This window comes from Sebastes umbrosus, chromosome 6 (assembly GCF_015220745.1).
Source record: "Sebastes umbrosus isolate fSebUmb1 chromosome 6, fSebUmb1.pri, whole genome shotgun sequence".
NCBI classification, from domain to species: domain Eukaryota; kingdom Metazoa; phylum Chordata; class Actinopteri; order Perciformes; family Sebastidae; genus Sebastes; species Sebastes umbrosus.
In genome coordinates, this window is record NC_051274.1 from 32,371,598 (window position 1) to 32,383,928 (window position 12,331).

Sequence of the window (12,331 nt, forward strand, 5' to 3'; positions counted from 1 at the left end):
GATCCAGATGCTGCTCCAAACAAGTTCACGTAAAAGTTCACTTAATACATGTGAAGTAATCGAATTTACAGTCAGTATTTATTACCTTATCTAACCCATATAACACAACACAACAGTTATATGTAGAGCTGCAACGATTAATCGATTACGATAATAACGTGTTTAACGCATTAATGCAATCGAACTTTCAGAGGATGTAGTGGGCTCAGTTTATAAGCTACAGTGAAGATACTGGTATCATATGAAACTAGAAAACCTAAAGAATCCATTGGTACCAACCATGTCATACTAGGTTGTCGAGACTTGCGCTAAATTTTGGCGAGGAAAAACTGTCTTGGACATTTTAAAAGGGGTCCCTTGACCGCAGACCTCCAGATATGTGAATGTAAATGGGTTCTATGGGTACCCACGAGTCTCCCCTTTACAGACATGCCCACTTTATGATAATCACATGCAGTTTGGGGCAAGTCATAGTCAAGTCAGCACACTGACACACTGACAGCTGTTGTTGCCTGTTGGGCTGCAGTTTGCCATGTTATGATTTGAGCATATTGTTTTATGCTAAATGCAGTACCTGTGAGGGTTTCTGGACAATATCTGTCATTGTTTTGTGTTGTTAATTGATTTCCAGTAATAAATATATACATACATTTACATAAAGCAGCATATTTGTCCACTCCCGTGTTGATAAGAGGATTAAATACTTAACAAATCTCCCTTTAAGGTCCATTTTGAACAGATAAAAAATATGTGTTTAATTTGCGATTAATCACGATTAAATATTTGAATCGATTGACAGTCTTAGTTGTCAGCTATTTAATTAAAAGCCAACTATTTTGATATTCTATTAATCGGTTTGAGTAATTTTTTAAGAAGATAAAGTCATTACACGTGACATTCAAACAACTAATCGATTGATCGAGAAAATAATCAACAGATTAATCGACGATGAAAATAATCATTAGTTGCAGCCCAGGTAATATATTATGATACTAATAGTACACCCCACACTAACAGTCCAAAGACATTATACTGTTCCAACTAAACTAAAATAAAAAGGTAATTATAAAATGAGTCAACCTGTCCTGTAATCACAGTAATTGCTACGTAATTGCTGGAAACTATCATCATCCTAAAAGTTCATATTATTATATTATAACAGCTGGATGCTTCGTTCATTATATTGACAGGAGGGTTTAATTAGACTTTAGGTAGATGTATAATTTGACATACAGATAACTGTGGAACTGAAATGCTCTTGTACATCAGAATACATTGGCTCTAGTATGCTCTGATTATATAACGGTATTGTTATATAAACAGGTGTCAGTCCTTTTAGGGATTAATGCCAGATTTGCTAAATCATCCACTGAGGTCTCAGACAGCGTTTTAAGGGCCAGACTGGCTCATGTGAATCTGAGGCCAGTTACTGTAACCTGTTTTATCTTCCTTTCTCAACAGAGACTGATTAAACTTCTGTCTTTGCTCCACCAATCAATATTTTATATTAACAATGGATCCGATGAGTACATGTAAGGTGACAGGGGGTTACTGTAGAGACAAAACCACAGGGAATTATCATCCACTGTACACTGCCTCTGCAGCAGCAGCAGCAGCAGACAGACACAGTTAGTGACCCAGATATCTTTCTCAGGAGTTACTGGAGAACAAATAGATAAAAGAAGATGGTGAATTGTGGATCTAATTGTTCAGAAACACGACAATGAATGCTATTGTTGCTTCATGTTTGGTTCATATACTAATTGGTGGTTGACAGAATTATATGGCAATAATGTGCCGTAAGGGTGGGGAAGAAATCAGTACAGCATAGTATCGCAGCTAAGTCTTTAAGCTAGAGTGAAGATACTGGTATCATATGAAACTAGAAAACCTAAAGAATCCATTGGCACCAATCATGTCATGTTAGCTTGTTGGGAAGAACGCTAAATTACGCTCCAATGTTATGCTAAATTTGGCAATGAAAAACTGGCATGGCCATTGTCAAAGACTTGACCTCAAGATACATGATAAAAAAAACAGAGATTCACAAAGTGAAAACTGTATCTTATTAGATAAAACAGATGTTGACAAACTGCATAATTCGCAGTTGAAAAAGGTAATAAATCGCAATATATCACGATATATACTATGCTCAGTGGATAGAGTGGGTCGTACTTTAACTACAAGGTTGGTGGTTCGATCCCCGGCTCCTCCTGTCTGCATGTCGAATGTCCTTGAGCGATACACTGATCCCCGAGTCGCTCCCCGGGCGCTTCACAGAGCCCACTGCTCCTAAAATGCTTAGGATGGGTTAAATGCAGAGCTCAAATTTCATGTATGTACCTGTTTTTATACAGTATGACGAACATAATAAAGTTAAAGTTTTTTTAATATATATCTTATTGCAATACTCAGCATATCGCAAAACGTATTGTGCTAATATCGTAGTCGGGCCTCTGGTGATTCCCACCCCTAATATGCTGTATTATTTCGGGTGCGTTTTTTTTTTTCTTAGATTTTTGTTCCTCTTTCCCCAAGTGTCTAAAAAAAAATCTATTAATACTGTTGACATGTGACAAAACAGAGACACAATTTGATTATGATCAATACGGGGTTGAGTACTCCTCCTGACGGGATGTAAACCTTTGGACTGTCCTGGGAGGCAACTACTCAAGCTTCCTGCTGACGGGTCACCTTGTCTAAACCTGTTCAGTGTTTGTTGTCAGGTTGGCACAGCGTATTCCATCTTGAATCATGTGGTGCTTAATGTGTGTATATCTATGTATGTGTGTGTGTGTGTGTGTATGTTTAGCAGGACAGGGTTCAGGCCAATAACGGAGTGCTGACGATCAGTAGCTTGCATCTGGCTGACATCGGCATGTACCAGTGCGTGGCAGAGAACAAGCACGGCCGGATCTTCACCAACGCTGAGCTCCGAGTCATCGGTAAGCCCAAACACACACAAAGACTTCTCTGAATACATTCAGCAGTGGTCCTCATCATGCCATCTCTAAAATCGCTGTTCATGATAGACACTTGTATTTGGCGAGATGGTTAATGTGCCAAAGCTGCCAAAATAAATACCAAACCAGTCAGCCTGGTGGCGGCGCTATATATATATAGGTCCACATATGAGGTCACATCTTCTACACCCACAGTCATGTTGGCAGAACATTTGCTACACATGTTATTCTTCTTCTTGTCACCAATGGATCACCAGGATAATTTTACAAAAATATTTTTCCCTTAAAGGGACTCTCTGTAAGAATCAGAAATTGCTTGTTAATAGTGACAAGTGTGGTCGTCAAGTCAACGAAAGTCAGAAACCTGTTGCTCGCGCTACAGACACATAAAACTGAAATAACTGCTGCAGCTCCTCCAGACCAACAGAGGTTTCCCGTGTCTTGTGAAGTGACGGGGTTCCGCAACGAGAAACGTTATCGTCTCCAACCAAAACTCCGGTGTCTCCCCTGTTCCCTCCGGCCGCGGTCGGGAGGCTGAAGCAGGAAAAGCCAACACTAGGATCAGCATTGATTCATGGAGACCTTCGTCTGGTCAGCTAACATTACTGCCAAGCAGCTGAAATATAGAGTGATATTGTGGTTTTAGCTGACGTGTGTCGCCTCACTGTTTTGAGCGATGCTCGTTCATGTCTATGTAGAGCGAGCACAAGCGCGAGCAACAGGACGCTGACTTTCGTTGACTTAACGGCCACAGGTGTTGCTGTTAACAAGACATTTCTGATTCTTACATACAGTCCCTTTAAAGCTCTTTTCTTTGGTCACTTTGCAAAAAACGCTAAATAGTAACATCCCCTTTCTATTTAAATTAAAACTGAGCAAACAAAGTTTGTTTCTGTTCGTGCCTCCGTGTTGAGCCGTTTGAGGAAAAGGCATTCATGTCTTCAGTTCTTTCGCCAGTAGTTTGCCCCCAAAGAGCACCCCGTAGTTCTGCTCTCATAATCTAGTTTGCTGCTGGATGAGCAGTCGTGTGCACTGAGAACAGCTGGAGACGAGAGCAGCACTTTGCTTAGTTTATTTAATGGCATATTATTCAAGTAAATAAAATCCCCTGATCTTTGTCTTTCACCCCTATTACTGCTGGGTTCAGTGTTATATATAACCTTTAATCTTACATTTTTATTCTCATTTTAAAGGCTTTGTTATTGTACATCTCGGCTGGAGACAGTTTAATGCCAGCTGGCTGTATTGACTCTGATGGAAGGGAGCCGTGCCCATTTACTCATCGTGTCTTGCAATAATCATTAAATTTCACTTGTCCGTCGTCATAATTTGCAATTAAAGGGAAAATTTGCCGCTTTTTATGTGGATGTCCAATCAGTGCTGATGGTGAATGTAGTCCACTGAAGAAATAAATCCCCCCAGTGCTTGCTATATTGACAGAGATCTCTACTGCTGCGGAGCCGTGCCGGCTGTGCCTACATGTACCAGGATGCATTGCTTGTGAGCGGCGAGTACGTCTGATAAACAAACAAAATATACTCACAAATTGTCAATGAAGGAAATATTCTTACACCTAAACAGAAGAATACAACGTAAACCTTCTGAATTCAAGTTTGCTAAATGGTAAAACACACACTTCAAAAACTCGCCAAACACGTCTTAGTTAGTCTTTCCACTGTTCCAACAATCAGCAACTCTGGATTGGTCAAAAGAAATCCTTAAGACACAGAGTAAGATGTGAAAATATGCCGGCTCTACACGCTGTTTTTCCCCCGCTGTATCTGTGGCGGCCTGTGGAGCGGCTGCCCCGCTGCTCCTTCTTCGGATCAGACCATTAAATTTGCCAAAATCCAATGTCAAAAATCACCCTGCTGCTGGTCTTGGTTGTCTTTTCCAGTTTATCTTTGGGATCCTGAAGGAGATCTCCAGCACACCTCTGTCCCAGTTAGGAGGAAAACTTTCATGCATGTAACACACACTCACGGTTCGCACTTTCTGGGTTGTCGTCGGCGACAGAATCCAACAAAAAGTGCCCACGCCGACGTTCATTACAGCAGAATGATTCCGTTTCTGTCGGCATCGGAGGGCAATTTGAACAAAGGCACCATCGGTCGGTGTTTGCTGTCGGCAGTTCAGGTTCTGGAGGGTCCCCGCCGGCCAAATCCCCCCCCCCCGTTATATTCAGCCTCGAGCGGCTGAATATCCGAGTCAGCCAAAACACTGTAAAATGTACACTGTAAAAAGCCTCATCCATTACATCCTCTTCACCGGGACGACATTCTCACTGTTGGAAACTTAACACAAGCGAAGAGAAGAAGGAAGTTTTTGCGCCCACAGCTACCAAAGCTGAAGTAGCTCTCTGTAGTTCATCTGTATTTCCATTTTATGTTACTTTATACTTCTACTTCGCTACATTTCAGAGGGAAATATTGTACTACATTTATTTGATAAATTGAGTTACTAGTTACTTTACAGATTGAAATTATCAATACAAAATATTTTCAACAAATAAGATATGATATATAATTATTATAGCTTAAGCTATACCTTTACCAGCTCCAACATTAAAGTCATATGTGCATCAATCTATCAGCATCAGCCGCCAGCTACTAAACAGGCTTTAATGTGGACATTTGGGGCAACCGGGTATCGTCCGTTTACGTCCACTAAAAGTGATTGTTTTTGCCACTTACTGTGGCTCAGATTGTTATTATAAGTGTCTGATAACATCATGGAAAGGACCCTACAGAGAAAGAAAACCTTTTTCTTACCTTTCACTCGATCCAGTCCGTTTGTTTTTGTGTATCTCGCGGAGAAGCCTCGTTGTGAAATTTCACGTCTAAATATTCAGCCATGAAGTTGAAAATATTTTAGATAACACAAAGCTACGCTTTCTGTACTCCAACACAACAAACTCTGACAACACCGGCACTCCTCTCTCCAACTCTCACTCACGTTTCCACCGTTGTTTTACCGGCAACAAGTCACATGACATAAAATCAAATTGAAAGCGAAAGGTAAGACAAAGGTTTCATTTCCAGCAGCCTGTTTGGCGGCTGGCGGTTACAGCGTTCTCCTCGATACTGGACCAATTTCAAAAAATGTAGTCACTTAGACACAAAAACATGGTAAAATAGGGTTTTAAAAAGTTAAAAAAAATACCAAAGTTATCCTTTAAGAGGCCTGAATCAGTGACTGTTTGTCCTTTTCCATGATATGATTCTGAATATTCTGAATAGATTATAGATCATGAAAATTGTTGATAATTTATTTGATGATTGACTAATGAAATAATCTACTACTCCCGGAATCAGTCATGAAATAAAATGCCAAACGACAGACTTCAGCTTTGACATATATCTTTAGTATGACTATTATTGGCAGCGTTAATGCTAAACTACTCTTCCTCCATCATGATATCTGGGTGTTTATCTCTTTATCACACCGCAGTGGAAACATAACTCAGAAAGAATACCTGGCAGAAATGTCCTACTTTGTTTACATGGTCCCCCTACAGACTAGAGGATCTGTTTAAATTCTGCACTACCTTGCTACATTCATTTAATATACATGAGGGTGAACAGATTTTATTGAAACTATAACTCCTCCAGTAAGACATGAGTTCATATAAATTCCACCCGTGTGTGTTATGAGAAGACGAGTATGACAAATGTCTGTTGTGTTGTTGGAGGAAACGCTGGCGTTTCACACTCAAGAAATGTCAGGAAATAATTGTGAGATGCGGCGTGTGCGCGAGTACACGTGTGTCGCGGTGTGTGTGTGTTGCACGCACACACACCCGCATGCGTTGGCAGGTGCTCAGCCATGTCACTGGCGCCAGGCTGCGTGTTCACTTTGAAGAGCTTTCTGCTGAGTCGGAGCGCATACAAAACAGCTCCAGACGACGGCGCCTTAGTAATTAAGGCCTAAAGGAGCAGCAACAAAGCCTCCCTCTTGTTTTACATTCTCTCATTTCTGCTCCGGAGCCCCGCGGCTTAATTCTTAATGCATAATGTCCTCCTAAGGAAAATTCATGGAATTAAAAAAAACAACTTTCAAATAAAATGTCTTCTTAAAAATGATTTACCGTGTCGGTTCTGTGTGCAAACAAGACAGGAAAGGATGTGAGAGCTGACCTACCTAATGGATGGAGTGACCTGCATGTTTTTAAGGATGCTCCTCCGCTCTCATTTCCTGAACAGCTCTACCCCTCCTTCTCTCCTCCGTCTCCTCCGACAGTAAATGAAACCTTAAGCTCTGTTTCTTCTCCCGTCTCCCTCACAATACTCTTCTCTTTCCCTCCTCCTCCTATCAGCCATCGCTCCAGACTTCTCCCAGAACTTATTGAAGACCCAAACTTTGGCCCGACAGGGTGGCGACGTTCTGATCGAATGCAAGCCAAGGATGTCTCCTCGGGGTGTGATCTCTTGGAGGAAGGGGAAGGAAGCCTTGCGAGAGAGCCACAGGTACCAGCTTGTCTTTGTGCAGGGCATTGTGTGTGGGACCACAGTTGTTTACAGAATTCATCGACTTGTTATTTTATTTCCCCCTACTTTATATTCATGGTGACAAACTGCAAAGAACAGAACCACAGTGTGACACAATACAATTTGAATTGCATAACACATTCTCGCGCTCCGCCACTTTCCCCCCCGCTATCTACATTTCTTCCCTCAACTCCATTGTCCTTTTTCTCTTTCTCTCTCTCTCCCGGCTGGTGCTGGTTTCTGCACTGTTTACTTGAGGTAATTGGCCGTTCCTAGACTGCGGCACTTGGATCGATGCACTGATCCATCAGCTCATTAGCAGCGTGTAAGGCCCGGAGGGTCATTAGAGCACCAGGCAGACGATGATCCGGGCCACCGTCGAGACGAGGGAGAAGCAGGTGAAATCCCCAAAAGGACTGATCAATGGCTAGCCGCCGAACAACATACGTTGTTGTGTGATAGCGGTGGTGACACCAGGGGGAACTAGCTGGACACCTTGTTTTATTAGAAATCAGGTTAAGTGCAGATCAATGCAATACCTCTTGTGTGCTGGAGAGGAGGAGAAAAAGGGAAAAACAAATGTTAATCAGACAAGGAAAAAACCAATTCCCTCCCCTGAAGACACCGATGCTGGTCAAGGCAGCAGAAGGATGTAAAGTCAGTGATTGATCAGGATTCATACTGTTTCTTCTCACATGGCAGCAATCAGGCAGATTCGCAGCGACGGTAGAACGCAGCTTCAAACAACATGGCCTTCATGTCATTCATAGAAGTGAATTGGACGTATGTTTCAAACAGCCAATTACAGGAAATATACAGTATTGTTGTACGTCTCCATTTTCTGAAATGTCACCATTTGATGATATTTGCACTGTTGCAGTTCTCACGAGCTCCAAACATTCAACAAGATTAAATTGGAAGGAGTCAAAAACACCCTGATGTGCTATTGCACTTTTAGTTGTTGCTCTGTCAGCAAAAGTACTAAACTTTTTTTGGGAAAGTGTTAACTTTCTAGTTTGCTTTCTAGGGCTGTCAGTTGACAGAGATATTTAATCGTGATTAATCACATGATTGTCCGTAGGTAATCGTGATTAATCACACATTTTTTTATCTGTTCAAAATGTACCTTAAAGGGAGATTTGTCAAGTATTTAATACTCTTATCAACATGGGAGTGTGCTGACTTGACTGTGACTTGCCCCAATCTGCATGTGATTATCATAAAGGCCCTGACACACCAAGCCGACGGTCAGCGGACAGTTTGAGGCCGTCGGTCAGCGTCTTGTCAGCTTAGTTTTTGTGGTGTGTCCCACACCGTCGGCTCTAATCTGCCCGTTTCAGAGTCTTTTCGGCCGATTCAGCATGTTGAATCGGCAATGTAGCGCGTCGGTGAGAGAAATCCCTCTGATTGGCTGTTTAGCTAAAACGGATCAGTGCACGAGAAGAGAACCGGAAGTGAGGAAAGCAAGCCAACGGGTAAAGACAAGAGGACAAACACACAGAAGGCTCTTCTCATTTTTCATCTTCATCTAATCTGTTCATTCCAACAAACGGATATTATCATGGCGACATGAACATCTGGAATGAAGCTAAGTGGTGAGTGAGAGAGGTGTGGAAATGGTCGGCAAACACTGCTTTATTTCATGTACGTATCATAACAACGGCTTGTATATCCGCCATCCTCGGTCTTCCGGTTTCCCTTTTTTGAATGACGAATACAGACTACCGCCACCTGCTGGTGTGGAGAGTTATTTCCTCTCACACAGGCGCAGAACGTACGTGGTAGTTGGCCGTCGGCTGTCGTCTTTGCAGTGTGTTCGAGTGCAACTTTTTCGGGAGGCCTTTGTGGCCGCTAGTTCTTTGATGTCGGGTTGGTGTGTCTGGGCCATGAAGTGGGCATATCTGTAAAGGGGAGACTCGTGGGTACCCATAGAACCCATTTTCATTCACATATCTTGAGGTCAGAGGTCAAGGGACCCCTTTGAAAATGGCCTTGACAGTTTTTCCTCGCCAAAATTTAGCGCAAGTTTGGAGCGTTATTTAGCCTCCTTCATGACAAGCTAGTCTTTCTAGATTCAGATGCATCTTCACTGACGGCGGCCTGTCAGATTTTCAAAAGGTTAATTAAAAATAATTAAAAACCGAAAGTTGCGTTAATACGTCAAAAAGTTAGTGGCGTTAAAATGAATTTGCGTGACCTCATTATTGTATGAACTCTGACAGCCGTAGTGCTTTCATAATCTCTCATTGTATGAAATACATTGCGGTCTACACAGATCACTCAATGATGCACTTCCTCTCTCTGTTTGATAACATCTTTATTTCGTTGCAGGAATGTGCCAGCAGGAGGCAAAGCACACCTGCCGGCACATGCGGTGACGTAGTCGGGGGTCCAGATTTCTCATTTGATATGGGATTAATTGTTCAACTGGCTCAGCAGCTTTTCCACAGCCCAACCTCTGGGATATCCATCGCCCCCACAGTGGGAGTGCGGCAGGTTTAGATGTGCCTCACCTCCCCCCGTCAGACAGCATGTTTGGGGAAACTAAAGTTGCGATCTAATTGTTAGCACAGATGCCGGGCCGAGACATTTCGGGTTACAGGAGAGAGATGTTTTTATCTGAGGGGGGGGAGCAGCAGCAGAATCAGCATCAAGGTTACGTGTTGCAAAGGGCTGCTGAATGTTGGACCCAGCTTGCAGATTTATCATCCTCTTAAGTATTGAAAGGAAAAATGCATCCATACCACAAATGTGCAATATCAATCGCGCTCATAAAGGTGAGATTTCCCATTTGAGATTTTGAGCGTTACAGCCTCGCCCTGAAGTGGCTGAGCTGCATACGAGATGTTTCGGCTTTGACATTATTGCAGCATCTCTCACCGACCTATTCCCCTGTTCCCAGCTCGTTAGCATTTTACTTTCCTCTACATCGAAATGGGGCTCTGCTACCAATGCTATTAAAGCGGTGGCACAACACTAATCCATCCCACTGGCTCAACTAAAATACCCATAATTCCTTCTAATCTTCCAGGGATAATGTTTTCAAGGATCTGGAGCAGGGGGGAGAACAAATCAACTAAGAACAAGGCAGGATCTGATTAGTTAATGAAATCACGTCGCGGTGATATCAGCTCATATCACCGGGCATGTATATAACAAGATAGCCTTATAACAGGGTTGCTGTGCACTTACGCAGGGAGCTACGAGGTTAACCATAAAGTGCTTACCCTAATTTAATTTCTCCGCTGACCACTGCCAGCTATTATTGTAAAGCGGATATAGGAAATAGCTCTCAGGAATATTACCTTTAGATTGAACCGCTGTGTTTAAGATTGTCACGACCAAACGATATGCGTTGCTTCATCACGTAATGTGATTCAATTTATGATCCTAAAGCAGCTTTCCGGATGCCGATACACAGCGTGCTAGTGAGTGAAATAATCAGTACTTAAGTTGAGAATAGTACAAGTTCCTATAGTAATATACTGAGTTAATTATGCAATCCTTCTTAAGTGGTTCAAATAATGTTTTTCATTTATGGTCTCTTAGTTTTTTGTTGCACCATGGAGAGGCAGAGCAGGCTTTTAGATTACAGCCTATAGCTCACTTTAACACCGTCCAATAAGGTTGAGGTAAAGTGCCTGTTTACTATATCACGTTTTATGTACCCCACAAATTCCCCCAATACCTTAATTGCTGCAGGGCAACCTTTGAGAGAGAAAAAGGGAGCAAAGCGAAAGCAGACGGATAACACTCCTCACATCTTTATCTTGCACTGTCCCCCTTTTTAGCTTTGGCGAGGAGGAAGCCTGACATAGGCTACTGCACAGTTTAATGGGCGAGTCTTATCCCTGTGACATCTCATATCCATAACTCTTTGTTATAGTCCATTACGAACGAAGGCCCTCAGTTCAGTTAGGAGAATAAACCCCCGGCTCCACGGGGGAATGGGCACCGTCGAAGAGGCTAATGTAGTTTAATTCTTCCAGCCTCTGAGGCGACGCAGGTCATTTTTGATCATTTTGGGAGGTCCGGGCTGCCTTTGAGGGATCTTTTTAGAAAAAGGAGCGTTCAAGTTCTACTTTCAAGCCAGTTATGTTTGAAACACCGGCTCGACCCCATTACACTGTTGTGCAGTTATCGAAGATGAGATGGGAGCTTTCTAGTGAGGATTTGCGGGGCAGGGCATTCATCCAGCAGGTAATTAATTTCCAAGGAGTCCAATGTGGTCAGGAAATTGTTCTGCAACCACGATTGAAAGGCAGTATTATAGATTGGTGGAGTACAATTTGACTTTTTCTGACTGAAGGAATTAACCGTGGATAGATTTTTCTACCGTAGCTCGACTTTGTAAAAGAGGTGAAGCTCTTTGCATCCATCAAAAAATGTCAATAACACATTTCTCCCATGCCCCGAGTGTTTACCCAGAGTTGTAGTTTCTTTCTTTGACAAATTACTCTTCAACACAGAAACGGCAACACATGGCAGTGATCAAGAATATCCTCCCTTTGTCTGTTAAACCGTGGCATCAGAAAGTCTAACAACGGTTTCACATCTTGAAATATGAATCTCTTAATGGTTATTGCTTGTTTGTAATAACTCTGATAACACCAGGCCAAATTAATTATTAGTTCAACAAGCAGTGCCTGTCTTGTTAGCTCGAGGGAATTCAGTTTTTTTACAGTGTGATATATTTATTGATCTCTGCAGGGGTTTTTCTTCTTCAGGCCTGCCCCCTCTTGGGAGATCAGAGCCGGTGGAGGCTCAGTGTTGCTTTAGGAGATCTCGGCGAGGAAAAGTCTCGACTTCAGTGTGACAACTTGAAGGATGAGATTTGCAGCAGCTAGCCTGTCCTGCCTCTGTTATTATTTTTATTCTCTG

The 12,331-nt window shown here is 42.4% G+C and overlaps 1 protein-coding gene across 2 annotated transcripts in view; it reads left to right on the plus strand.

Annotated features, from left to right (window-relative positions):
* The window catches only part of cntn3a.1 (contactin 3a, tandem duplicate 1), a 118,263-nt gene that overhangs the window by 76,242 nt on the left and 29,690 nt on the right, over positions 1-12,331 (plus strand). Inside the window, exons 10-11 of one of the 2 annotated variants that reach the window (XM_037772880.1) lie at positions 2,816-2,945; positions 7,279-7,429. In XM_037772880.1, coding sequence (XP_037628808.1) covers positions 2,816-2,945; positions 7,279-7,429 — 281 coding nt within the window. Of the gene's footprint in view, positions 1-2,812; positions 2,946-7,278; positions 7,430-12,331 lie in introns of both variants that reach the window. The other variant, XM_037772879.1, reaches the window with a different exon arrangement.